The 26,173-nt window shown below is 41.6% G+C and overlaps 2 protein-coding genes across 5 annotated transcripts; one reads left to right on the top strand and one right to left on the bottom strand.

Moving 5' to 3' along the window:
- Positions 1 to 8,287: 8,287 nt before the first annotated feature.
- Positions 8,288 to 10,627, bottom strand: LOC112634881 (histone H4). Of its 2 annotated transcripts, none has more exons than XM_025402754.1 (2): positions 10,153 to 10,627; positions 8,288 to 8,911 (listed from the first exon to the last, which is right to left on the bottom strand). In XM_025402754.1, exon 1 carries the CDS (start codon positions 10,556 to 10,558, stop codon positions 10,247 to 10,249), a length of 312 nt encoding a protein of 103 aa, XP_025258539.1. In that variant the 5' UTR covers positions 10,559 to 10,627; the 3' UTR covers positions 8,288 to 8,911; positions 10,153 to 10,246. The 2 variants fall into 2 exon arrangements, with proteins under 2 accessions (XP_025258539.1, XP_025258538.1); XM_025402753.1 differs by having other exon boundaries at positions 8,288 to 8,917.
- A 3,179-nt stretch (positions 10,628 to 13,806) lies between these two features.
- Positions 13,807 to 15,564, top strand: LOC112635274 (histone H2A.J). 3 transcript variants are annotated; one of them, XR_003121889.1, is made up of 2 exons: positions 13,807 to 14,387; positions 14,767 to 15,564. XR_003121889.1 is itself a non-coding variant. In XM_025403332.1 (2 exons), exons 1-2 carry the CDS (start codon positions 13,946 to 13,948, stop codon positions 14,885 to 14,887), a joined length of 468 nt encoding a protein of 155 aa, XP_025259117.1. In that variant the 5' UTR covers positions 13,807 to 13,945; the 3' UTR covers positions 14,888 to 15,564. The 3 variants fall into 3 exon arrangements, 1 of the variants encoding a protein (XP_025259117.1); XR_003121888.1 differs by having other exon boundaries at positions 13,807 to 14,451; positions 14,767 to 14,800; XM_025403332.1 differs by having other exon boundaries at positions 13,807 to 14,312; positions 14,787 to 15,564.
- Positions 15,565 to 26,173: the final 10,609 nt, after the last annotated feature.

Below are 26,173 nucleotides of genomic sequence, written 5' to 3' on the forward strand. Positions count from 1 at the left end.
AAAAAGTTAGCCAGCATGGTGGTACACGCCTGTAGTCCCAGCCACTCAGGAGGCTGAGGTGAGAGGATCACCTGAGCCCAGAAAGTCAAGGCTGCAATGAACCATGATGGTGCCACTGAATTCAAGCCTGGGAGACAGAGTGAGACCCTGTCTCAAAAAATAAATAAAATAAAAAGAAACAATAGAAACACACAAAGTAAGAAGGAAGGAAAAATCATATTTACAGTTTTTAAATGTGAAAGAACTGAATTCTCTTATTAAAAGATAAAGACTGCCAGATTAAATGAAAAATACAAAACCACTTAAGTTGCTTAGAAATACAATTGTAACAAAATTATTTTATAAAAAGGCTGAACTCAGGAAGCACCTTCCCCAGTTTCTTTATCTTATGCTTCAAAGAGTAAACAAGAGTTCAGAGCTAATGATGATGATGATGAATAAAGACGACACAAAAATGTAGATATTTAATTGAAAAATATAAAGTGTTTCCTTTTTGTATATCTAGTGCAGCTAATTCAATGGTTTTTCAAATTATAAGATTAATATATAATTTATCTCTAAGACAATTTGCTTTTCATCAAATTTCACAAATCCTATTTAAAAATGTAAGACAGCACAATAAGTATTATGGAAAACTTATTGATATGCATTATGTCTTAGTCTGTTCTCTGCTGATTATAACCGAATAACTGAAACTGGGTGGAAAAAAAGAAAAGACAGAAATCTCTTTTCTTTTTATTTTTTTGTGAGACAAAGTCTCACTCTGTCGCCCAGGCTGGAGTGCAGTGGCGCAATCTCAGCTCACTGCAACCTCCGCCTGCCGGATTCAAGCAATTCTCCTGCCTCAGCCTCCCGAGTGGCTAGGATTACAGGCACCTGCCACCACACCTGGCTAATTTTTATATTTTTTCGTAGAGATGGGGTTTCACCATGTTGGCCAGGCTGGCCTTGAACTCCTGACCTCAGGTGATCCTCCCGTCTAGGCCTCCCAAAGTGCTGGGATTACAGACATGAGCCGCTGAGCCTGGCCTAGGAATTTATTTCTTACAGTTATGGAGTTATTAAATTTCAGTAAGAGTTTTGGAAGAGACAAATATTAAAACCATAGCACACTATTATAATTTTTAAGATTATAAGGGTGCTGTTTGTATTTTAGGATATTATGATTTGATTGAGTTTCTAGGGAGGAATTTAGTGGTAGATTATTTTATAATTACAAAAATATGTATAAAGGATTTTAGATTTCATAATGAACAAATGTATTATCAGACGATGATCATAATCATGATGAATTCAATGCCAGTTATTACAAAAATACTTATTGGGTGGGCTGGGTGTGGTGGTTCACGCTAGAAATCCCAGTACTTTGGCAGGCTAAGGCGGGTGGATCATGAGGTCAGGGGTTCAAGACCAGCCTGGCCAAGATGGTGAAACCCTGACTCTATTAAAAATACAAAAATTAACTGGGCATTGTGATGGGCGCCTGTAGTCCCAGCTACTCGGAAGGCTGAGGCAGAGAACTGCTTGAACCTGGGAGGTGGAGGTTGCAGTGAGCTGAGATCATGCCACTGCACTCCAGCCTGGGTGACAGAGCGAGATTCCGTCTCAAAAAAAACAAACAAAAACTACTTATGGGTAATTAAAACATCAGCTTGTAAACGTTGCAAAGGAATGATAGGAAAACCATTGAATCTACATTTAAAATAAAGTGTGTAATGAGAGGCTTTGAGTTGTCAGAAGGAAGTGTGATATGGTTTGTCTGTGTCCCTATCCAAATCTCACCTTGATTTGTAATAATCCCCATGTATCAAGGGCAGGGCTAGGTGGAGATAATTGAATCATGGGGGTGGTTCCCCCATACTGTTCTCATAGTAGTGAATAAGTCTCATGAGATCTAATGGTTGTAAAAATAGGAGTTTCCCTGCACAAACTCTGTTTGCCTGCTGCCATGTAAGACGTGACTTTGCTCCTCCTTCACCTTCCGCCATAATTGTAAGCCCTCCCCAGTCAAGTGGAACAGTGAGTCAATTAAACCTCTTTCCTTTGCAAATTACCCAGTGTTGAACATGTCTTTATTAGCAGTGTGAGAACAGACTAATACAGTAAATTGGTACTGGGAGTGGGGTGCTGCATAAAGATACCCAAAAATGTGGAAGCAACTTTGGAATTAGGTAACAGGCAGAGGCTGGAACAGTTTGGAGGGCTCAGAAGAATAGCTTTTGTCAAAATGCTGATAGTGATATTGACAATAAAGTCCAGGCTGAGGTGGTCTCAGATGGACATGAGGAACTTGGGAACTGGAGCAAAGGTGACTCTTGTTATTCTTTAGCAAAGATACGGGTTGCATTTTGCCCCTGCCCTAGAGATCTCTGGAACTCTGAACTTGAGAGAGATGATTTAGGGTTTCTAGTGAAGAAATTTCTAAGCAGCAAAGCATTCAAGAGATTATTTGAATCCTGTTAAAAGCATTCAGTTTTATGTGTTCACAAAGATATGGTTTGTAACAGGAACTTATGTTTCAAAAGGAAGCAGAGCATAAAAGTAGAAAATTTGCAGCCTGACAATGTAATGGAAAAGAAAAACCTATTTTTTTTTTTTTTTAAATTTATTTATTATTATTATACTTTAAGTTGTAGGGTACATGTGCATAACGTGCAGGTTTGTTACATATGTATACTTGTGCCATGTTGGTGTGCTGCACCCATCAACTCGTCATTTACATCAGGTATAACTCCCGAAAAACCTATTTTCTAAGAAGAAATTCAAGCCGGCTGCAGAAATTTTCATAAGCAATGAGGAGCCACATGTTAACCACCAAGACAATGGGGAAAATGTTTCCAGGGCATGTCAGAGGCCTTCAGGCAGCCTCTCCCATCACAGGCCTGGAGGCCTAGGAGGAAAAAGTGGTTTTGTGGCCTGGACCCTGAGACTTGCTGCTTTGTCCTTTCTCAGGACTTAGTGCCCTGCGTCCCAGCCATGGCTAAAAGGGGCCAACATACAGCTCAGGTCATTGCTTCAGAGGGTGCAAGTCCCAAGTCTTGGAGGCTTACATGTGGTGTTGGGCCTACGGGTGCACAGAAGAATTGAGGTTTGGGAACCTCTGCCTAGTTTTCACAGGATGTATGGAAATGCCTGAATATCCAGGGAGAGGCATGCTGCAGCAGCGGAGCCCTCATGGAGAACCTCTGCTAGGGCAGTATAGAAGGGAAATGTGCGGTGGGAGCCCCCACAGAGTCCCCACTGGAGCACTGCCTAGTGGACCTGTGAGAAGAGGGCTACCATCCTCCAGACCCCAGAATGGTAGATCCACCAACAGCTTGCACCATGCACCTGGAAAAGCTGCAGACACTCAAAAATGCTAGATGGGAAAGCAGCCATGAAGGGGTCTGTACCCTGCAAAGCCACAGGGGCAGAGCTGCCCAAGACCATGGGAAACCACCTTTACATCGACATGACCTGGATGTGAGACATGGAGTCAAAGGAGATCATTTTGGAGTTTTAAGATTTGACCACCCACTGGGTTTTGGACTTGCATGGGGCCTGTAGCCCTTTTGTTTTGGACAATTTCTCCCATTAGAATGGGTATATTTACCCAATGCCTGTACCCTCATTGTATATAGGAAGTAACTAACTTGCTTTTGATTTTACAGGCTTATAGGTGGAAGGAAATTGCCTTGTCTCAGATGAGACTTTGGACTGTGGACTTTTGAGTTAATGGTGAAATCAGTTAAGACTTTGGGGGACTGTTGGGAAGGCATGGTTACCTTTGAAATGTGAGGACATGAGATTTGGGAGGGGCTGGGGAGGAATGATATGGTTTGGCTGTGTCCCCACCCAAATCTCACCTTGAATTGTAATAATTTCCACATGTTAAGGTTGAGGCCAGGGGGAGATTATTTAATCATGGGGGCAGTTTCCTCCCATACTGTTGTCATGGTAGTGAATAAGTCTCATGAGATTTGATGGTTTTATAAATGGGAGTTCCCCTGCACAAGCTCTCTTTGCCTGCTGCCATGTAAGATGCGACTTTGCTCTTTCTTCACCTTCCACCATGATTGTGAGGTCTCCCCAGCCATGTGGAACTGTGAGTCTATTAAACATCTTTTCTTTATAAATTACCCAATCTTGGGTATATCTTTATTAACAGCATGAGAACAGACCAATACAAAGTGTGAAAGTGTTGGGTGCTTGAAGGATGGAAGAGAATAGGTACAGAAAGAGAGAAATGTCAAGGACACATCTGTCACACTTGGAAATTTTACCAAGAACCTCCAAACCAGATTGCAAACTCTTGGTTTTCCATTTGCCACAATTGTATCAAGTCACTGTAACTCCAGCAATACCCTTAATAGTCCTGGTTTGACCTTTGGTTGCATGAGTAAGTTACATCTTGTACTGACTTTGTAATGTGGCTCTAACTATTCACAGACCTTGAAAAATACAATATAGTAGTCAATGTTCAGCTAACTTAGAATAATGATAGACATGAAAGATAAACTTAATACTCAATCTGATTATACCAAAGGAAAAAATGTCAGTTTCACTAGTAAATCTTAATACAAGGAAGTGGAAAAGCTGTATCTGTATGAGTTGCATAAAAGTAATGACACATAAAAGAGATTTGAATTTAAACTTTTCACTAATAATAAATAAAGCATGAAGAAGATAACTTAGACCATTATAAACACGTTGCCTTTTTATTTTACTAAGTTCTTTACATATGCTGTCTTGTTGAATAAAACAACAATCCTGCTAATTAGATCATATTATCACTCTACAGAGGAGAAGACTAAAGAGAGGTTTAAGTGGTCTGCCCATGTTTACACTAGACACTGTCAGAACAAAGCCACAAATGCAGATTTTCTAACACCAGGTCCAGTCTTATCTTACTCATAATACACCGAACTGCACACCAACCAAGTTTTCTTGAGGTGCATGAATCCATACTGGGTATATACTCAGAGGAAAACAAATTGTTCTACCAAAAAGACACCTGCACTTGTATGTTTACCACAACACCAATCATGATAGCAAAGGCATGGAATCAACCGAGGTGCCCATCAGTGGTGGACTGGATAAAGAAAATGTGGTACATATATACCATGGAATACTACACAGCCATTAAAAAGAATGAAATCACATCCTTTGCAGCAACATGGATGCAGCTGGAGGTGATTAGCCTAATCAAATTAATGCAGAAACAGAAAAACAAATACTGCATGTCCTCATAAGTCAGAACTCAACATTGTGTACAGATGGACACAAAGATGGAAACAATAGACACTGACGTAAAAGGTAGAGGTTCCTCTTCAAAGACTTTCTTCCCCATCTAATTAGGAATAAATAGTAACTTCCCTTAGAAGCAAAATTTATTCAAAGACCTGTGCTAACATTCTTAAATATCTGCTAGCTGTAATAAAGGAATCAATGTACTTTATGTTCTTAGCTCCCACAATTTAGCCTAAATATTTGCCCTGGCATGCTTATACTGGTCCAAGCAAGCATTAGGTCATAGCCTGTTTCTCTTCCTTATTTGAAGATGTTTTTACCTTTCTCAGCATTCCACAAGTTACTTCCTTCTTCCTTTGTTCTACTCTACCTTTGCCTCTTTTAAAAAGTTCTAAGTTACTAGGCAATAGAGACAAATACAGAACGTGAGGTCCCATTCCAGCCAATGGAAACCACACAGCAGTAGGGTGGATGCATCAGGTTATAAATGACCCTGTCTCCTTTGTTCTGTGCACTCTGATGACAAAACTGCTAGCGAGTGTACTCTTTCTGCAGAAAGTGAAAATGGCCTTGCTGAAGAAATTAAATTTATGTTCAAGTACTATTTCTTTACGGCACTGGGGAACAAGTATTTCTAACACTGGGGTTTCATGCGAAGGGAGGGAGTGTGGCAAGGGTTGAAACACTAAAAAATTACCTATTGGGTACTATGTTTGCTACTTGGGTGATGGGGTCATCAGAAGCCTGAACCTCTGCATTATGCAAATACTCATGTAACAAACCTGCATGTGTATCCCTTGAATCTTAAATATATATATAAATCTAGGGTTACACTGGAGAATAAGCCTTGGGAATAAGCTGTAAGAAATAAAACTTGACTCTTCTAATAGCCTAGGATACTCAAACAGGGCTAAAGTGGCCCCAGTCCATAGTAGTATGTGACCCAAAAGACAAGCAAATGCTAATTATCTCTGGAGGCAGCATGCTCAATTTAGTTTCTCAGACTCCCACAGATGACCTTCAATCACATATAAGTTCAGAATAAAACTGCCAAACATACGAAGTCGCAAGTCTTAATATGTATCAGCAGAGAAACAAAACATTCGCTGTAAACCACTGTTAAGTCATATTGGATTTATCTGTTAATTTTGACTGCAAAATATTTCACCATAATTTATTCATCCACTCTTGTCAATGGGCATTTGGTTTCTTTGTTGTTGCTATTGTGAGCAGTTCTACTAAGAACTTTAATGACGTCTTCTGGGGCATTCATGCTATCATTTCCTTAGGTAAAGACCCAGAAGTGGAATTGCTGCTTGAGCATATAATGTGAATCTATCTTAAACTTCACAAGATAATGCAAACCCTTAGTTTCAAAAATAGTTGAAACAATTTATACTCCTACCAGCAATATAAGAGATTCTGTGTAACATTTGTTATTTGTTGTCAATCTACTGAGTCCAAAGTTGTATTTCATTGTGGTCTTTTTTTGAGAGAGTCTTGAGTGCAGTGGCTGATTTCTGCTCACTGCAACCTCTCTCCAGTGTTCAAGTGATTCTAATGCCTCAGCCCCCGAGTAACAAGGATTACAGGTGTGCACCACCATGCCCAGCTAACTTTTTGTATTTTTAGTAGAGACAGGGTTTCACCACGTTGCCCAGGCAGGTCTTGAACTCCTGTCCCAAGTTATTTGCCCACTTCGGCCTCCCAAAGTGCTGGGATTACAGGCATGAGCCACCACGCCCAGCCTCAGTGTGGTCTTGATTTGTAGTTTCTTGATGACTAATCAACTTGAACATCTCTTCTTATGCTTATTGGCCATGTTTTTCCAGTCTTTTGCCCATTTTTCAATGGGCTTGTTTGAACTTGGTTTCAATTTTTATTCAACTAGTTGCCTAGTTCATTGCATTATTCTTGGGCAAAGGATAAATTAAATATTCAACATTAGATTCTCTAAATACACCCTGCCTGGAAAATACTCTGGCATTTGTTTATGCTGTTTGTTCCCCAAATTTGGTGTGGCCTTCTTCAGTGGGTCATTAGCTCAGAACAGATGGCACCTGTGCTCTTTGAAGATACCCATACACTTGGATGACAAAATTTGTCCTTCTGTATACCAATAGCATTTGATTTATACCACTCTATTAGAGCAAAGCACATGTGTACAATCACATGTCTTTCCCCTTTCTCTCCTAGAAAAATAGGAGCTTCTTGATGGCAGTAACTTACTCATTTTATCTCTGAATATTCAAAATATGCTTGGAAAAGAGGCATGAAATAAATGTTCAAAATTCAAAAGGGATGACTTTGCTACAGGATCAAATTTCAATGCATTCCATTCACTTTAAACATTTTATTATTATTTTATGTAGAGATGGGGGTCTCACTATGTTGGCCATGCTTGTCTCAAACTCCTGGCCTCCAGCAATCCTACTGCCTCAGCCTTCCCGAAGTGCTGGGATTATAGCCACTCCCACCCTGACCCCCTCATTCACTTTTTAAGTGAGGCATTACAGAGAAGTTTTAAATCAAGTTCTTTAACATTTTTAGTAAGCAATTTTATTACTAATAGTAAACTTCAGAAAATCTTGGTCGTTTTCAGTTTGAGATATTCTGTTCCAGTTATTGAACCGTGTGACCCAGTTTTGGTTTGGAAGATATGGTTATTGTCAGGACTGGGTACTTACTATATCATAGAACTCATAGTCATAGACAAAAATAAATATTTCTTGGGTTTGGATAATTATATTTTATAAAGAACAAAACACACACACAAAAATAACTATGCTACAAGGGAAAATATAAGTTCTATTTAATCAAAGAATTGAGACCACTACAAAAAAAAAAAAAAAAAGCAAAACCCAAAACCATAAAATATTTAAACAGTTCCATATAAATTAAATACTTAAGGAAGAGTTTTAATTGTCATACAAGTATCTACAGTATTTCTATCCTCCATCGGGGCCCTAACCTTCATCCTTAATTTATGTGAAACCCAAAATCATACATTTGGTCATGCAACAAATATTAAGGGTACGGAAGTATGCCAGACTCTATTTCTTTTAAGTAACTCAATTTTTCATTTGCATTAAAGAACACTGAGCTTCTGCGAGTGTCTCACAGTCCTAGAAATTAAACTAACACCAGTATTGTGTACTCACTTGAAGTCTTTATGGAGTAGGAGAAAGTACTTAGAAGTGACATGTCAGCAGAAAGGAACCCGGGTGCCTTCCTGGCAGAAGAGGAGGCAATGTCAAGATCTAGCGGTGCGGAATCCTTCGCCAGTTGGGTTCAAATCTTGGCTCCAGTTCTTTAATCCCTGGGGCTGGGAAACTCCCTTAGAGTGACTTCAGCCCACCACACCAAGGAAGCTAAATGACTTCTCCATGTTTAGGAAAGCTAGAGTGAGACCAAGCGTGGTGGCTCACGCCTGTAATCCCAGCACTTTGGGAGGCGGAGGCGGGTGGCTCACTTGAGGCCAGGAGTTCAAGACCAGCCTGGCCAACATGGTGAAACCCCGTCTCTACTAAAAAATACAAAAACTAGCCGGGCGTGGTGGCGCAGGCCTGTAATCCCAGCTACTAGGGAGGGTGAGGCAGGTGAATCGCTTGAACCCGCGAGGCGGAGGCTGCAGTGAGCCGAGATCATGCCACTGCACTCCAGCCTGGGTGGCAGAGCGAGACTCGGTCTTGAAAAGAAAGGCAAAAAGAAAAACTAGAGAAGAGGCAGATTGGTTAACGCGGCATGGATCACACCGCATCCTGGGGTGCTAAACCTAATGAGAAGTTAGGAAGGACAGAGCTAGGAGTAGAGCAAGGCTGTTAGGCGGAGCTTTACCGGAGGCCGGCACGGCCCCTACGGCCTGCACGCAGGCTGATCACCAGGTCTTCTGCCTCTACCCTTGCCTACTGGAAAGTGTGCTTAACTGGTCGCCCCTGCGCCCCACCTTTCTCCAGGACCCTCACTACACCCCGGGAGTACTGGGTAGGACCACGCGGCTTGCTAATCCCACAGCTGTCTCTCTTACTTTCTCACTGAACTGACTAGAACCTAACCCGCCGCCCGTTTCCTTTCTAGACCCCCAGGCTGCTCTGAACAGGGCCTTTACTCGGAAGCCAGGGCTTATCTTTCGGCTGCGACCGGGTCATTTGTGATAGGAATGACACTGCCCGGAGCGGAGGACTCCCGGCAACTTGGCGACCCGCAGGTGGAGATCTGGCTTTCCATGCCGGCGTGACCCCCACTGCCTGCCTGCCAACTCCACGCCCGCCGCCAGGTGGCCGAGCAGGACGCCACCCGCTCGGCGTAGGCAACTTTACGCAGCTGGCTACCGGAGGGGGCAGGGTGCCGCGAGTTTCGCCCAGCCGCCTTACTCTCAGCATCTGAGCTTGGTCACCTCTCACTCAGGACGTCAGCAATGAATTAAAATAGTACCCAGTAAGACTACAACGCGCCACACTAGGGCTGCATTCAGCGCTTTCGGGCTTGCAGGTAGCGGCGTCCTCCCATTTCCTGCGATCTAGCAGGCCCTGCACACGCACGAACCGCCCTCTGACGCGTGACGCTCACCCCTAAAGGTCGGCGGGAAGTCACCTAAGCCCTGATTTACATGGAAGCCATCCGTAACGTGCTTAAGGGCCAACGACTCGGCCGCTTAAAAACCCATGACCAGTTCTAACACTGGGGCTTTGTAGAAACACACTTCTAAACAAAATCCGCAGCCTGGATTTTAGGTGCACAGAAGTGGGAGGTCACTACTGCGTTGCACGGCACCTCCCAGGGCCCTTCCTAAGCACAGGCGGAGTCCCCTCCATGAGATCTAGTCGTCCCCGCTCCAGCCAAGCCTAATCCCGGGCAGACGATCGGGTCGCGAATGTCCCACTCCCGGTATCCGGAAGGCAGCATCAAAGGGCTGATATTTACCCGGTATCTAGGAAGTGTTAACAGCTCTTTCTGTGACAGTTTGGGGGCCCTGAAAAGGGCCTTTTGGAGTCTGGAGAGAAGCTGTGGGGACAGCTCAGCCGCCGAAACCATAGAGGGTGCGACCCTGGCGTTTCAGCGCGTACACCACATCCATGGCAGTGACGGTCTTGCGCTTGGCGTGCTCCGTGTAAGTCACCGCGTCGCGGATCACGTTCTCCAGGAAGACTTTGAGGACTCCCCGGGTCTCCTCGTAGATGAGACCAGAGATGCGCTTGACGCCCCCACGTCGGGCGAGACGGCGAATCGCGGGCTTTGTAATGCCTTGGATATTGTCCCGCAACACCTTCCGGTGGCGCTTGGCGCCTCCCTTACCCAGCCCCTTGCCGCCTTTACCGCGCCCAGACATTCTGAAGTCACAGCTCCTACTTAGCAGAAAACCGGGCAGCCCACTGTGATTGCCGGGCGCAGACCAGGGCTTATAGTCTCTCGATGCGGACCTGTTTGAAAACATGAAAAAGTGGGAGGAGCTCTAGGCCCCACCTCTAGAGACATGCTATAGTTGTTAAATCCAGGAAGCAGTCAGCGAAACTAGCCTGATTTTTTTGTTGTTTGCTCTTTTGGGAAAACTTTTTCTGATATTTGGAGAAAGGTTCATGGTGATACATTTTAAAGCTAAAACAGTATGAGCTAATAGAATTTATATTGCCTTTTTTCAGCCCTTAAATAAAAATAGGCCAGATCCTATGAACGTTCCTTGTTCTGTCTCTCCCTCCCTCCCTCCTTCTAATCATGTTTTTCCAAACGGAATTCCTGACTTACTGTGAAACTCACTAAAACCTGAAAAGCTTTACATCTGAGATTGCAAAGCAATTACTTAAAAATTTTCACATGTGGGTCTTTTAAAGACATAGTAGGGGGAGAGGACTTTTTTTTCCTCTTTTGCGGCCCTGCAGAGAATTAAGATACTTTCAGTTGAAAAAAAACAAGCCCAGCTTCCCGGCCCCCACCTACACTCCACCCCCACCTCCCCCAACCCCCGCCATTCCCCTTTCAGCTGCTTCTGCGCAATTTGCAGGTTTTCCTGCCCTGCAAGAGCCTGTGTGCTTTTCAACTAAGTAACTTCCTATGGTTATTTGGTTGAAATATTGTAAATGTCTTATGTCATTCAAATCTCAGGTTCTCATCTCACATTTTCCACTTAAAAATTCAAAGTTCTTGTAAAATAGTGGATGCCACAATCATGACTTGGAATAATGATTTCTACTGCAAATCCCCTCAGGAGGTTCTGAATCCCTTCCTTTCTCAAGAGAATCCCTGAACAAAAACGAAAGTTTCTGTGAGGTGTCACCGGTCTTCGAAGGTGTCAGGACCCTGTCTTCTCTAAAGGTCTGACTGTGTTAAAAAGCAGCTGTTATTTAGAGGATGATTCATAAGTCTTTCCCCAGGTACTTAATTAAGATTCTGAGCAATGTATTTTAGTAAGTGGGGCTCTTTGTACCTGGTCTTGAAGATAAGCCTTTACAGCAGGAAGGCTTTATGGTAAATTTTTATTATATTTCTAAATGCTTATAGTTAACATTTGTTTCAATCTTTGCCCATCTTCATAACCCAAAAGGTATTTCTTTTTCTTTTACTTTTTGTTAAAGATAAAAGAGTTGGAACACTTTCTTGAATGGCTGGAAAAAGTCCTGCATGGTCGAACTTCACTCCATGATTTTAATACTTTACTCAGAGGGAAGAGGAAAAGTCTATCAGATCTTGAAGGGATAAGAATTATTGTAATGGGGCTGCGCGCGGTGGCTCACGCCTGTAATCCCAGATCTTTGGGAGGTCGGATCACGAGGTCAGGAGATCGAAACCATCCTGGCTAACATGGTGAAACCCCGTCTCTACTAAAAATACTTAAAAATTAGCCGGGCGTGGTGGCAGCGCCTGTAGTCCCAGCTGCTAGACAGGCTGAGGCACGAGAATGGCGTGAACCCGGGTGGCGGAGCTTGCAGTGAGCCGAGATCTCGCCACTGCACTCCAGCCTGGGCGACAGAGCAAGACTCTGTCTCAAATATATATATATATATATAAATATATAAATGGTAAAATAGGTTGACTTACTTATACTCACTTTCTAAGAAATCAAGGCTAGAATATTTTCAAATCAGAAATCTCTTGCTTATTAGAATAAAAGAAAAAAATCGTGTCCAAAATAGTAATAGTCTCAAAAACTCCTGAAAGTTCCATCCATGATACAGGCGAAAATTTAAGCTAGTTTACAGAACTCATTCCAGGAACATCTCGTTAAAAACTGTATCAGAGATCTGTACGTCCATTTATTTTGTATATCTAAGAGTTGTTGGATGCTTACTAACGTATTTAATTTTCAAAACACTTCGATACAGATACAGGAGTCAAATAACTTATCCAAGATCACTGCTTAGTGGTGAAGCCAGGATGTAGGCTGAGGCAGTCTGGCTCCAGAAAGGCCGCCTTTATAAAGCATGACAATAGCTCTGAAGACATTTATTGAGTCCCCAGTATGGGTTAATCATTGTTCTAGGCAGTAATGACATTTACATAAATACTTGAAAATGTTATTTCAATGAAGTCAAATCTTTATTCGGATAGGGAGAAGGTAAATTTGTTTTACTTTAAATGAATCCACGTAAAATGTTTATTTTAAAAAGCAAGTGTTCAACATTACATCACGTATCGATGTTAACTGTGTTACTGAAAATGTTCAGGTAAAAATGAATTGACCTCGATGAATTAGTAGAAAGTAATTTCTAACTGAAATAAAACAAAATACTTTAAACAAAACACTTTTTTTGTTTCAAAAAGCGTGGGTCCACAATTCAGGTATGTAAGAATAAACTGCCATTCTGACTTTAGTCTCTGGGCTCATTTACAAAGAGACCCGGGGGACCTCCACGTCCTCGTAGAGGACCCGATCCGCTGATCTGCGGCGCCCTGGCTTGCGCGGAGCAAGCGAAGGCCAAGACTTCGGCCTCTCCAATAAAACCTAGTGGCTCTTTGCGGGCCCATAGCCTTAAAGACAAAAGATATTTTGGCTAGGCGAGCTTGTTCTTCCCGTCAGCGCAGGAAGTATTCTGGCCATCACTAGCTTCAAAGACTTAAAAGTGAACGATTGGCTGGCTGTGAGCCGCAGGACCCAGCAGGGAGACCAGTGTGGTCTCCATACCGTTGGGTAGCTGCAGGCAAGGCTCTTGTATAAGAAACAGCCCACGGACCCTGTCCTGGGCAGGCAGAATTCCGCAGAGAGGCTGTTGTTTCGCCTAAGCAGCACGGGCTGCCGAGACAGAAACCTACCTGACTAGTATGGTGTATTATATGAGACCATCCACTTAGCATAGCAACGTCTACGGATAACCCCTGTAGCTCTTCTTCTGGATTGCTTTCTGTTTCCAACCATGTTTTCTTATTTCCTACTAGTTTATTTGCTTGGGAGCGAGCGTGGTCGTGGAAAACCCGTAACCGCTAAATTCATCTGGGTCCCCAAACGCGGAGCGGGCTGGCTTCGGTATTTATGTGAGCGGCTATATAAATGAGGATTCGGAGCTTGCTCTATTGATTGGAGAGAGCTGGAGGAGGCGGTCTCTCTTCCAGAGCGCTAGTTGGGAGCGGCGCCTGCCTGTCATTGGTCACCAGAGCCAATGGGAAGGGGCTGCCCCGCGGCCGCAAAGAGTTTGTAGAGGCAGTTCGGAGGCGGTACGTTGCATTCCGGTACCGGACGCCGAGAGCGGTTTGTCTCCGTCTCTGGAGTTGTAGGCGAGAAGTGATCATGTCCGGTCGCGGAAAACAGGGCGGCAAAGTACGAGCAAAGGCCAAATCCCGCTCTTCCCGCGCGGGCCTGCAGTTCCCGGTGGGCCGAGTGCACAGACTGCTGCGCAAAGGAAACTACGCGGAGCGAGTGGGCGCCGGGGCGCCGGTGTATCTGGCGGCGGTGCTGGAGTACCTGACAGCGGAGATCCTGGAGCTGGCTGGCAATGCCGCGCGTGACAACAAGAAGACCAGGATAATTCCCCGCCACCTGCAGCTCGCCATCCGCAACGACGAAGAGTTAAACAAGCTGCTGGGCAAAGTGACCATCGCTCAGGGCGGCGTCCTGCCCAACATCCAGGCCGTGCTGCTGCCCAAGAAGACGGAGAGTCAGAAGGCGAAGAGCAAGTGACCCTGACGCCGCCCTCAGGGAGCTGGCTCCCCCCGCAAGGGCCCTTTTCAGGGTCATCCCGCAATGGTTTTGAATGTGCTGGATGTCATGGAGGGCCGGTGACATCTAGCGGGGAGGTGGGCGGCGAGGGGCCCGGCGGGAGCCAATAAAGTTGGTGAAAATCGTTTGGTCTAGAGAGCTGTATAGTTGCGGGGACCTGCCGGATGGCCCCAGGGGAGGGGGGCGATTGGGAAACCCCTGGAGCAGGTACTGGTGCGTGGGCTTGAGCCACTCTGGACTGCTTTGGTCCGCAGGTCACCCTCGAGGCGTTAAGGGAGGGTGGCTTGGAGGTGGGCAGGGTGGGAGCGCACCTCGCTCTCAGTAGGGCAAAGGGGAGGCAGAGTCGGTGCGGCGAGGCCTCCTCCGGAATTATTTTTACTTCCCCTTCCCAGAGGCTTCGCTCTCCTGCCAGTTTGTGGGCACTCAGGACCAAGTTCTGGGAAGAGAACGTCGGATCGAGCTGGGCTTGGGGCAGGAAGTGTCTCCGGCCATATTTTTCAAAAAGTGGAGTAACTTTCCGTCTTGGAAGGGTGGTTCTGACGGCACGATATTAACTTAAGAGATTCTTCTTAGCCTAGTAGCTGCTGTGCTTTCATGCTTTGGATATCAGATATCTTTATATAGCACCTTATGTTCATATTTTTTTAAATGAAGGAAACGTTCAATTTGAGTCATGAGGTTGGAAATTCGTTCCCCGGACAGTCATATTGCATAACATTGCAGCGCCTTTAGTTGTGAGTTACATATGCTTGAGCTTTTAAAGTGATGTTTTCAGGTTTCTAGCTTCATAATGATCCTGTCTTCAGATTATATTCTCTTTGAGACTCAGTTTGACTTTGCTTTAAAACAAAGCAAAAACCTCTTGCTTTTAGGGGTTCTTAACCCAACAAATAACCTGTTTGAAACCTCTTATGTTCTCCCACTAGCCTGAAGCAATGACCTCATTCCAGTAATGTCTTTGGGAGTTGCATTGCCTAATGGCACGATATTGCTTTAATAAACATGTGAGGAAAGATAGGGCCAAATACTTAAGTGCAGGGAGAAACACATTTCAGACCAGGAATCCATATTTAAGAGTTAACACTAGTAATCATCTGCCCTTAGTTGACACTCCCATTTATTTCATCCTTCTCAGCTAATTTCATCCTGGCCCACAGACCCCACAAAAAAGATCCCAGTACAGATTTCACATCTTTGGACTCCTCTTTCCTGTGAGTCAGAATTGAAGTCTTCCCCCAAAATATATATATAAAATAATAACTATATATTATATATATTGTAATAAACATATTATCTATATTATAATATATATTATATATATATATTATGTCTTCATCCTTAGTAGCAGCTGGCCCATTTTCCCACTTGGACTTTATTTTGTCCCCAGTATTTATTGAACAGCTGTCTATGCCAGGCTCTGTACAAAGTGATAGGAGTAGAGCTGTGAATGAGGCCAACCAGAGCTCCTATTCTCTTGGAGCTCATTTTATTTTTATTAGTTCCTGAAGATGGGACAAGGAACAAATACATACGTTAATATGAGAGATCAGCTTCTGTTAGTACTTGTACCTCTCTATGTGTGGATGAATGATGGAATTACTTCTCCCATGTTGCCACTTTTGAGGTGTACAAAGGTCAGGACGTACATACCTCTGTTAGGGGGCAAATTATTGGGCAGGTTCCAGATGTCCTGCTATTCACTCCCTGTGGTTTTGTCATATGTAAAAGTCATAACACCTGTTTTAAGGATTAAGCTTGTTCATTTACTGTGTGCCACATATTAGACAACAAATGGAAAAAAGTACGATGTTCTATGGGGGTATGGGTTTATCCTTATAGGTTAAATTATAGGTAAACATTAATAGGACTTTTAAAAAATGCCTAATTGTTAGAATTAATACTTGCAGTTACCACTTGGGGTCAGTGGAACAAAATGCATATATGGTTTTGACATTTGAGTCTAATTTCTTAAAGAGATGAGGCATCTGAGGGATTGTTACCAAAATGATGAAGAAATAAGGACAAGGGACATCAAGACATTCATAAGAAAAAGCACCTTTGCCTTTCCCTGGGAAGATTCACAGGAGTCTGTCCAGCTCTTGTTACATGATGAGCAACATAGACAAGATACAAGGCATGGTAACTGCCCTGTCTCTACCCGCCTCTCCCACCACTACCCTAAGGATTCTTAGCATCCCCTCACATACTTTGCCTGCCTCAAAATTCAATCATCTTCTCACCATTTTTGTTTTTGAGAGTTTTTTTTAAACCTGAATCGTTTATTGGCAGTTTAAAATGCATACTCCTACAAAATCAGCTCAGTCCATGATCCACGATGGACAAACAGTAGTTCTTGCTGATGTGTGATTGTTAATTTAAAAGGCCACTATTTCTTTAAGCATAAGACCATATGGAAAAAGACCTAAGACAAAATCTGGTGGGAATTGAATTCCAGTTTTTAATAGAGTTATAATCCATAGTTTTAGTTACACACACACATAGTCTTTCCTGCAGAGATAAGCCCTTCAGTGCAGCTGTGGCTTGGCCAGGATTTGTTTGATCTTTGTTTTTCCTGCAGGGCCAGTCTTGTCTTTGTGTCCCTGAGGACTGGTCTGTTTAGTTGTGCCTGCCTGGAATCAAAAGGTTTAGTCAGGCTCCATAATTGGTGATGACTGGCATACTACATGCAAACCACAATGCCCCTTCCAGTGGTTGAAAGGTCGCATACCACGCTGTGTAAGAACTTCAGCTCTCTGCAATGAGACTTAAATTCAGATTCACTCTACTCATTAGTTATCTGATTTTTGGAAACTTAATCTCTTTAAACCGGTTTCATCTCTAAAATGGGCATAATAGTTTACCTCAGAGAGTTTGGGGAGGATTCAATGAATTAATGTGAGTGAGGACACTAAGATTCCCGTATAGAAATAGGCTCAATGAATAGTAGCTGTTCTTATTTCTATGTAAAGTGAGTAGCGGTAGTTGATGGGAGCTGTTGAAACAGGTAAACATACAGCATTCTAGCAATCCTATGACTTTTGTGATAGCAACCATAAAAACAATTTTAGTGACTGTTTTATTAATTAAAGCACATCCACAATTCAATGTATAACAAAAAAGAAAGTAATAAATGATTAAAGCTTGTGAACCTGAATTTGCAGTTTTGCTTTTTTTGTGTTTGTTTTTTGTTTTTGCCCCTGAAGACAACCTAGTTTAGAATTTATGGCTTGTTAAGTCCACCCACACACATTAAAAATGAACCCCGTTTGTTCAATAATTTATTGAACAATATTATGTGTTACACCTGTGATTGGTAACCAGCTGCCAAGAAACTTACTATCATGGTACACACACTCAAAAGGAAGATAATAACAGAGTACATGTAGAGGGAAGGAGATGCTCAGGGTGTTAACAGGAACAGGGAATATGGGTACCTGTGTCACTCAGCCAGGTGGGCACACTGGCTGGTGGGAGGTGTAAGCTGGGCTGAGAGGCAGCACGCACGAAGACGTGGGGGTCAAAGGTAACTCCTGCAACTGGATTTGGATCTGAATCTAGGGGAAAAAAGTCTGGATTGGAGAGAAGAATTTGGGAGTCATGACTAAAAATAGCCAGAGTAGATCGAATCATCCAGAAAGAACATATACATGTATAGAGTATAGACCGATATCAAAAATTGCCACAACCAACAGAATGTGAAGATCTGTGAGATTTAATCAATTGGCAGAGGAAGAGGCATCACTAAAGAGAGAAAAGGATGTGGCCGGAAGGACACCAGGAGAGAAAGTGTCAATAGAGATTTTTCCACAATTTGGATCGTTGTGCCGCTTCATACTCCCTGCTTGCTTATACTTAAAGAAATGGTCTTTAAAAGTTATTACTTTTTTCCACACATAGGAAAGGGTGACAAGCTGGCTCATGTTACTAATGGAATTGGAATCAAAATGCATTTTTACCCTTTACATTTTTAAACTGCGCATATGGAAATTCAAGGTATACATGGTGACAGCAAAAACATTTTTCTAAAAAAAACCCTAGAAGAATATTGGCAAAGATCCCTTAAAGATATCCTTTATCATCATTCTTTTTAGTTGAATATAATTTTTTACATATAAATTTTAAAGAAGTTTTAAAAAGAGGTAACTTATTCATAAAGCCAATGTAGGCATTTTAGAATGATTAAAACATGAGAAATTGGACTCTGACAAGGCAACTTTTTAAAAAAATCAATAAATGTTTAGCTTTCCAAGAGACAGAAATGGAGAGTAAGAGGAACAGAGAAGAAGCAGAGGAAGAAATAATGAAACTGGTTTCAGGCAGATATGAAATTATCACTGTAAAGCTTTATTTTGTTTTCTCCACTGTAAAGCTTTATTTTGTTTTCTCCACAAGTGGAGGAAGGAAAACTTACATGTTGAAAATTGGATTTTAACATATACATACTTGAAGGAGAATGATGACTTGTTTGGGCAGTAACTTGGATCCATTTTTTTTTTTTTTTTTTTTTTGACAGGGTCTCCCCCAGTTGCCCAGGCTGGTATGCAGTGTTGTGATCACAGCTCACTGCACCCTCCACCTCTAGACTCAAGCCACCCTCCTACCTCAGCCTCCCGAGTAGTTGGGACTACAGTTGTGTGCCATCACACCTGGCTAATTTTTTTATTAATAATTTTTGTAGAGATGGAGTTTCACCATGTTGCCCAGGCTGGTCTCTAACTCCTGGGCTCAACTGATCTTTCCGCCTCTGCCTCCCAAAGTGTTGGGATTGTAGGCATGAGTTACCACGCTCATAGACCCTTGATAATTTTATCGAGCCATGAAATAAAAAAGCCAGCATTGCTTAACCCCAAAGTATGGAATCATAGGAGAGAGGAACCCTATATTCAACAAAATTATCTTTCTTTTAGACAAACAAGCAATCTGAGCATGACAGTTTGCTTTCTGTTTTAAAGCACTTCTCAAATGAACTGTCCTTTTCATGTCAAAAGCCCAAGTGACCACTACAATTCCGAAATATCCCTGATGAAATTGTTGTATTAGAGACGGAAGTGTACAGATTAGCTTTGTAGTAAGACATCGTGAAGAAAACGTGTATTTGGCCTGAAAGAAGTGCAGTTTTAAATTGTGAAGACTAGGAGAAATGCAGTCGTATGTAAAGATGTGTAACCTCTAACCCCCAGAGTTTGGCCATGGGCCAGCTATTAGTCTAGGCAGACAAAACAAAATAGTCCAGTTCTTAGGGGCACATAGACAAGACTGAGGAAGACGTCTTAATCAGACTTGGAAATGGTAACCCCAAGCAAAATTTATCCTAAAATCTCTGGTCTGGAGACCTTCTGAACTCATTAGCACTCGGAAGTCACTTGCAAACAGATTTATCAGAACTATGTTTATAACTTTCCCTGTGGACAACACTAAATATTAAGCAAGCAGTGGAAGCAAGGAATAGAAGACTAAAAATGGTTTGCTGAAAGAATATAAATCTGATTAGATAATTTTTAAAATTCCAAGAGATCGTCTTCCTAGGGAAACACATAAAGTCAACACTGAAGTGCTTCAACAAAATACAGGAACTCAGTTCAATGTGAACTTATTTCCCAGCCATGAGCAAGTGGCACCTCACACAGATCAAGTCACAAGAGGTCTCAGCTGTGCACACTGCGTTGAGAGTCCTGGTGCAAGCAATAAGAGCTTTGGCTAAACCTGTAGTTTTGTCTATGCCCTCTAGCCGAAGACCATCAGGAACATATTTGTAGTTGAACAAGTTGGGATTATTTCTCTTTGCAGCAAGGGGGAACACATTCCATGGGGAAATGTGGGGTGTCTCAGTAAGAGGCTGTTAGGGCGTATTATAGGACTTGGGTTTGTGTTAGTTGATTTGGGGGCTTTGCTCAGCATTGCATGCCGTCAGGAAGTAGGGTGCAAGGAGTGTTGTAAAGTGCAGAATGCAGTGAAACTAAAGCTGTACATGATAAATATGCTAATGCATATTAGCCAGGATAGGGATTTTTTGTTCATTTTTGTTGTTTGGACAATGTTCATGTTTTTGTTTCTGTTCAGACATGATTACAGAAAGGTCTTGTTTTTTATTTGATCTTTTTACGGCCACTCAGTGGCCTTGTCTCGTGTTAGTGTTCTGTGAATTGTGTATGTTCAACAGATCACCACAGTGTAGCTGTGTCAGGCCAACTCCTGGCAACAGCACAGCCTAGCTGATAGTCCAGATCAGTTGCTATCTGTCATGGACTGCTTTTCCCTTGCTCATTAGCTAAAAAAATGTGACACACGGAAGAATGGTTGCTCAGCGGTGGAAGTAGACAAATACATCTCAAGGCAAATGTTGGCAGCGCCCAAGCATCATGCAAAAGAGGGAGCTACTATCTTCAAGTAGTTCAGTCACACATTTGTATATTTCAAGCATCCATATCCGCTAACAAAATCCTCATTTTCATGTTCATCAAGTAACTTTCTATCTTGAATTTATCTTTTTGTCCATGTCTTCACATAGGATAAGAATGTCCTTGTTGGCCGGGCGCAGTGGCTCAAGCCTGTGGTCCCAGCGCTTTGGGAGGCCGAGACGGGCGGATCACGAGGTCAGGAGATCAAGACCATCCTGGCTAACACGGTGAAACCCCGTCTCTACTAAAAAATACAAAAAACTGGCCGGGCGAGGTGGAGGGCGCCCATGGTCCCAGCTGCTCGGGAGGCTGCGGCGGGAGAATGGCGTAAACCCGGGAGGCGGAGCTTGCAGTGAGCTGGGATCCGGCCACTGCACTCCAGCCTGGGCGACAGCGAAACTCCGTCACACACACAAAAAAAAAAAAAAAAAAAAGAAAGACCTTCTTTCTTGAACATGGTATTCCAGGTGTTCCTAATAATAAATCATGCTTTAAATTTTTTATCTCTATGTATGTATATTACTTATATTTATTTAAACGTATATATTAGGGAAATACCATGACCTCACTTTCCTCCCTTCTTCCAGTATCCTGTTTCCCATTGCCCAGCCCAAATGGAAGACAAAAGACAAGAAATCCCATTGATGCCTTATCTACAGTTTAGCCTTCTGGAGGCATATAACAGGGTGGAAAAGTATAAAGACAGCATTAGGAGGGCAGACCTCTTAGTTGTCCAAATATAATATGAGCATGCATCCATTGCCAGGGTAAAGAGTGTCACTGGACCTTTTACAACATGAGAAAGGTTATTTCCTCACAAAACCCTTGATATACAGAGTGTTCTAGCAAGAGCAAACAGTCCAGATGAAATCTCTGGTGTAAAACTTTCATAAGAGTAGTCCTTAAATGAAGTCTATAAAATTTATAGCTTTACAGATTCCAGCCTGTTCTTCTGCCATTCTTTATACCACTCACCAGCCATGCAAAACTATCTCTTGTCTCCTCCAGCAGGGAACAAGGGCACAGAGAACTCACACCCTCTTCTTTGCTTCAGCCTGTCCACTAGAACTAGCTCAGGCTTAATCTAACTGCAAAGCAGCTCAGGAAATATAGAAGAGAAGATGACATATTTTGGTGAGTACCATTGTCTCTGCCAGTTTCTTGGAGCATTTTTGCTTACTTCCTAGTTCTTAGCTTTGTTCTATTTAACATACTTCTGTTGTGGAGCTTGCCAGTTAATTAAAGTTCCTTTGAGAGTTTTCAAGAAAAGTGACACACACAGTTATATTAGCTAGCGCACATAAGCTAACAGAACTAGCTAGTAGCCCCTGCCAAAAAGGGCTTGAGAAAAATTCCATTTGTTTTTGCCAAAGGAACCTGTGCTAAGAATTGTTTTAAAACATTGTGATAGTAGAAGTAAAGAGCACTGAGTTTTCTTTGGATTCATGTGTGCCAGTTCTGAGCTCCAAATTAAAACTTCAAATTCGGCTCTGAGTTTTCTCAGTAGAGGGCCCTGTAGAGAAACATTGCAGTAAGAAAGGGCGTATTTCCATTTGGACACCAAGTAAGGTAGGCTACCTGCCTTCAGTGCAGGTTTCATCTTAGGAAACCAGAGTAGTGACAGAAACTGTGTAGCTCACAAAGCCCAAAATACTCACCATCTGGCCCTTTAGAGAAAGTTCGCTGATCCCTGTTCCAGTCTATCTGCGGAAACAAAAATGAAAAATACGAAGCTCCCCAAACCACGAAGCATCTATTGAAATAACTGATGTTGTTCTGCTAGCTTTTTATGGAGAAAAACTAGCAGAACAACATCAGTTATTTCAAATAGATACTTTCTAAGGTTAACCCTTAAGTTTTAAAACAATCTGTCTTAAAATTATTTCATCAAATACAAGGGTTTTGTTTGTTTGTTTGTTTTTCCCCATGAATACGTATTTTATAAATGAACTTTGAGGGTACAAGTGTGAATTTAAAAATACCTCCTCCTTTGGTCTGGGTTATTATGCAGTAAGAATAGTCTTACGGGGAGATGTTGAATTTGTACTTGGCCTGGGTTTTACTTCCCTTTTCAATCAAGAAAGCCATCAAACATTCTTTGAAGGTAAGGTTTTCTTTGCAATAAGTTGCTGAAGCCCTTTTTCGCTTTTACAAAGAAGTTCAGCCTTCATAAAAGTAATATGGCTTTTTCATTTGTGGGTGGTATGTTTTATAAAATCAGACAGGATTTCAGAGATGTATGTTTCCCCCTCTTCCTGCCTAAACTTTGGCTGTCATCTTCCTTTCTTCTTTGCCTCACTCCCCATTTTATTGGGATCAAGATTGCTGGGTATAGACAGTAATAATGAACAGTGCAGTTCATTCTGTTCTTCCTTGGACTATAAATTTTTCTAGACATTCTATGGCTAGAAACCTGTTGTATTCTTTCTTCACAAATACTGTTACAAAAGCCATTATTTTACATTTTTTACAGCATTTTTAGAGTGTTAATTCTGCATATATTTATCTCCTGCAAAAGTGGTGTAACTCTTACTAAAAATGGACTTACCGTGGTATTTTACAATGTTAAAAAACACAGCTTATTTTTAAGCTTAATATGCCTGGAGGGGAAATACTCTGTGACTGGAATAACATGTCAAGGAAAAATGTGTTTGGGGACCCATGGTCTTCTCTTGCAGACTTCTGATTTATTTTAAAAAACATACTTTCTCTATTTGGTTGCAGCACCATTAGACCCACAGTGTATATTTAATATTTCTAAACTTACAGAGAAAATATTCAATTAAAAAAAAACTTTAAAAAAGTTAATATATAAAATTATAAACGTAAAATGAGTATGTCTTCACTGGCACATGGCATATATAGCTGATTTTCCCCCCCAATTGTTGTTAAAAAAAGATGCTTTAAAAATGTAGCATTGGTAAGTATTGTACTCAAGGTTTGAGACAGATAAAGACAATGAAGTTTATTCCCTGAATTTCCCTAAGGTCCATGAGGGTAACTTGATTTAGTTCACCACTGTATTCCCAGCACCTAGCTCAGTTGTTGGACAGTAACTGTCTATGGAATAAGTAAACTTCATACTCTCATGTCCCCAAATCCTTAAGTATGTCATTCCATCAATTACCCCATCATTCTCCACCCCCTCCCTGTTGGCTGTCGCCCCTCAGCAAAACGTCTGCCAATTAAAATCCCTCCGTTCACCCAGAGCATAGCCACCTGCCTTCTGTCCTCTTTCCTTCATAAACTACAGGGCTTTCTTAGAGAAAAAAGTTGGGAGACAGTTCTTTTGACTTCACAGAAGTTCTAGTTCCGACTTTTGCCAAAAGCTCTTATTTCTAAAAATGTAAAAATATGTTTTCCAGCAACTCATTAATACCTTCCTGGATCTAGGATCTGTATATGAAGAAAGTATGTGTAGCTCTGCTTGGTGACAGCTTTGAGCCCCAGTAGTTCTGAAATAACGCCGGTCTTCCAAACTGGCTGAGGAACATTTTCAGATGTTAGACCTGCTGTAGTTTGAGTTAGGGATAAAACTGTTCAGTTCTATAGGGGTAGTGATTGTCCCATCTTCTCGGCCTGAAGAATTACTTGAATGCAATAAAAATGATTTTTAAAATACTTATAACCCTCCCCAGCTATACATCAGGTATTTTAACAAAGAGCACAAATGAGAATATAGAAAATGATAATTGAAACAGAATTTTGGATAGCATCTGGGCTGCATGCTGATTCCATGACATGGCAGAGTATTATTGTGGTGATCCTTAAAGGGGCAATTGCTGTCCCTAAAGTGACACTTTGCTAAGGAAATAGTAACAAGTCTATCTATATACATGATTAAAGATTTTTATCATTTACATTTCATAGCTGTGATCTAACCATTTTTGTGAAAATATTATGTAAATTATGATCATAACAAGTGTACCCAGAATCAGAACTAATTAATTCCCCTTTCCTGTGGATGCAGCTGATGTATTGTGTCACATCTTACCACTGATTTTCAGAAAATTATACTAGCAATATTAGGAAATGCCTTTATGATAAACTATCAACAGCTTTCTTATATTAACATGAATCAGAAATCTCCGAGTCAAGGCTGAGATGGGAAGATCACTTGAGGTTAGGAGACCAGACTGGGCAACATAGCAAGACCTCGTCTCTAAAAAATAAATTAGCTGGTTGTGGTGGCACATATCTGTAGTTCCAACTACTTGGGAGGCTGAGGCCAGAGGATCACTTGAACCCAGGAGTTTGAGGCTACAGTGAGCTATGATCATATCACTGCACTGTAGCCTGGGCAACAGAGCAGGCACTTGTCTCTAAGGAAAAATGATAAAAAAAAATCGCTCCCAGAAAGAATATATGTTTCAAGTAAGATCATTAAAAATATTTCAGATCAAGTATTGGGGAGCAATTCTGTTTATGCTGAAACTATAACTACAATATTGATACCATATGGTTTGATCCTTGATATCCATAAGGTTATCAAGGACAGTGTCAAGGATTGATAAGGTTCAATCCTTACATCTAAACAATCAGACTCAATTCACCTGCTGACCTATATTAATATTACACTAAAAAACCAACCCAAAACAGTCTATTTAGTGCTTTGGCAGGATTTGCTTTAATATTAAAGAATAAATCAGTATCTTCCAAGCAAAGTCAAAACAAACAAAAGATCTTGAATAAAAGTCTAAAAATCCATCAAATAAATCAACTCTAAGAAAATAAATGCCTTGTTGTATTATTGCACTACATTTTAGGTTATCACCAATTTTTGATAGTATGGGATTTACATGAAGGGCATTTGAGATACTGTGGAAAGTAACGTATGACTAAACAATGTACACACTGTGTGTATGTGTTTATGAAATACACACTTTGGATCACTGGATAAATCATGAGTCCTTTTTAAGTTTCAATACTCTCTAGTGTAAAATGGGGAAAATACCCAGAAAAGTCATCTATTAGGGTTACTTGGTAGATCAGTTAGTCATGAAATTAACATTAAACTTAATAGACTGAGTTAGTCAACACTGGTACATGAGTTTACATTAAAGCACTTTGTAAAGAAAATGGTATAAATGCAAATTAATGTTATATATATTAAAACATGAATAATATAAAAGCACACAAAACCCATCAATTCAGAAAGGAAAAAAAGCTAACCTTTTCTGATTCTTTAATAGCTTAAAAATGGTTTAAAATGACTTTTGCCATTCAACTCGTATCAGTTCATGAAGCTCTAGAATAAGTAACCACTGAAGGTAAGCTATCTTTTAAACAATAAAAGCCAAACTATACTATTCCTAACACCTTTCAGTTTCTCTAAAGCCACTATGACAACCTTACAGGAAAATAATTACTCCTCTTTTTTATGCCTTAAAATTTAAAACGT

This window comes from Theropithecus gelada, chromosome 11, assembly GCF_003255815.1.
Source record: "Theropithecus gelada isolate Dixy chromosome 11, Tgel_1.0, whole genome shotgun sequence".
Classification (NCBI taxonomy): domain Eukaryota; kingdom Metazoa; phylum Chordata; class Mammalia; order Primates; family Cercopithecidae; genus Theropithecus; species Theropithecus gelada.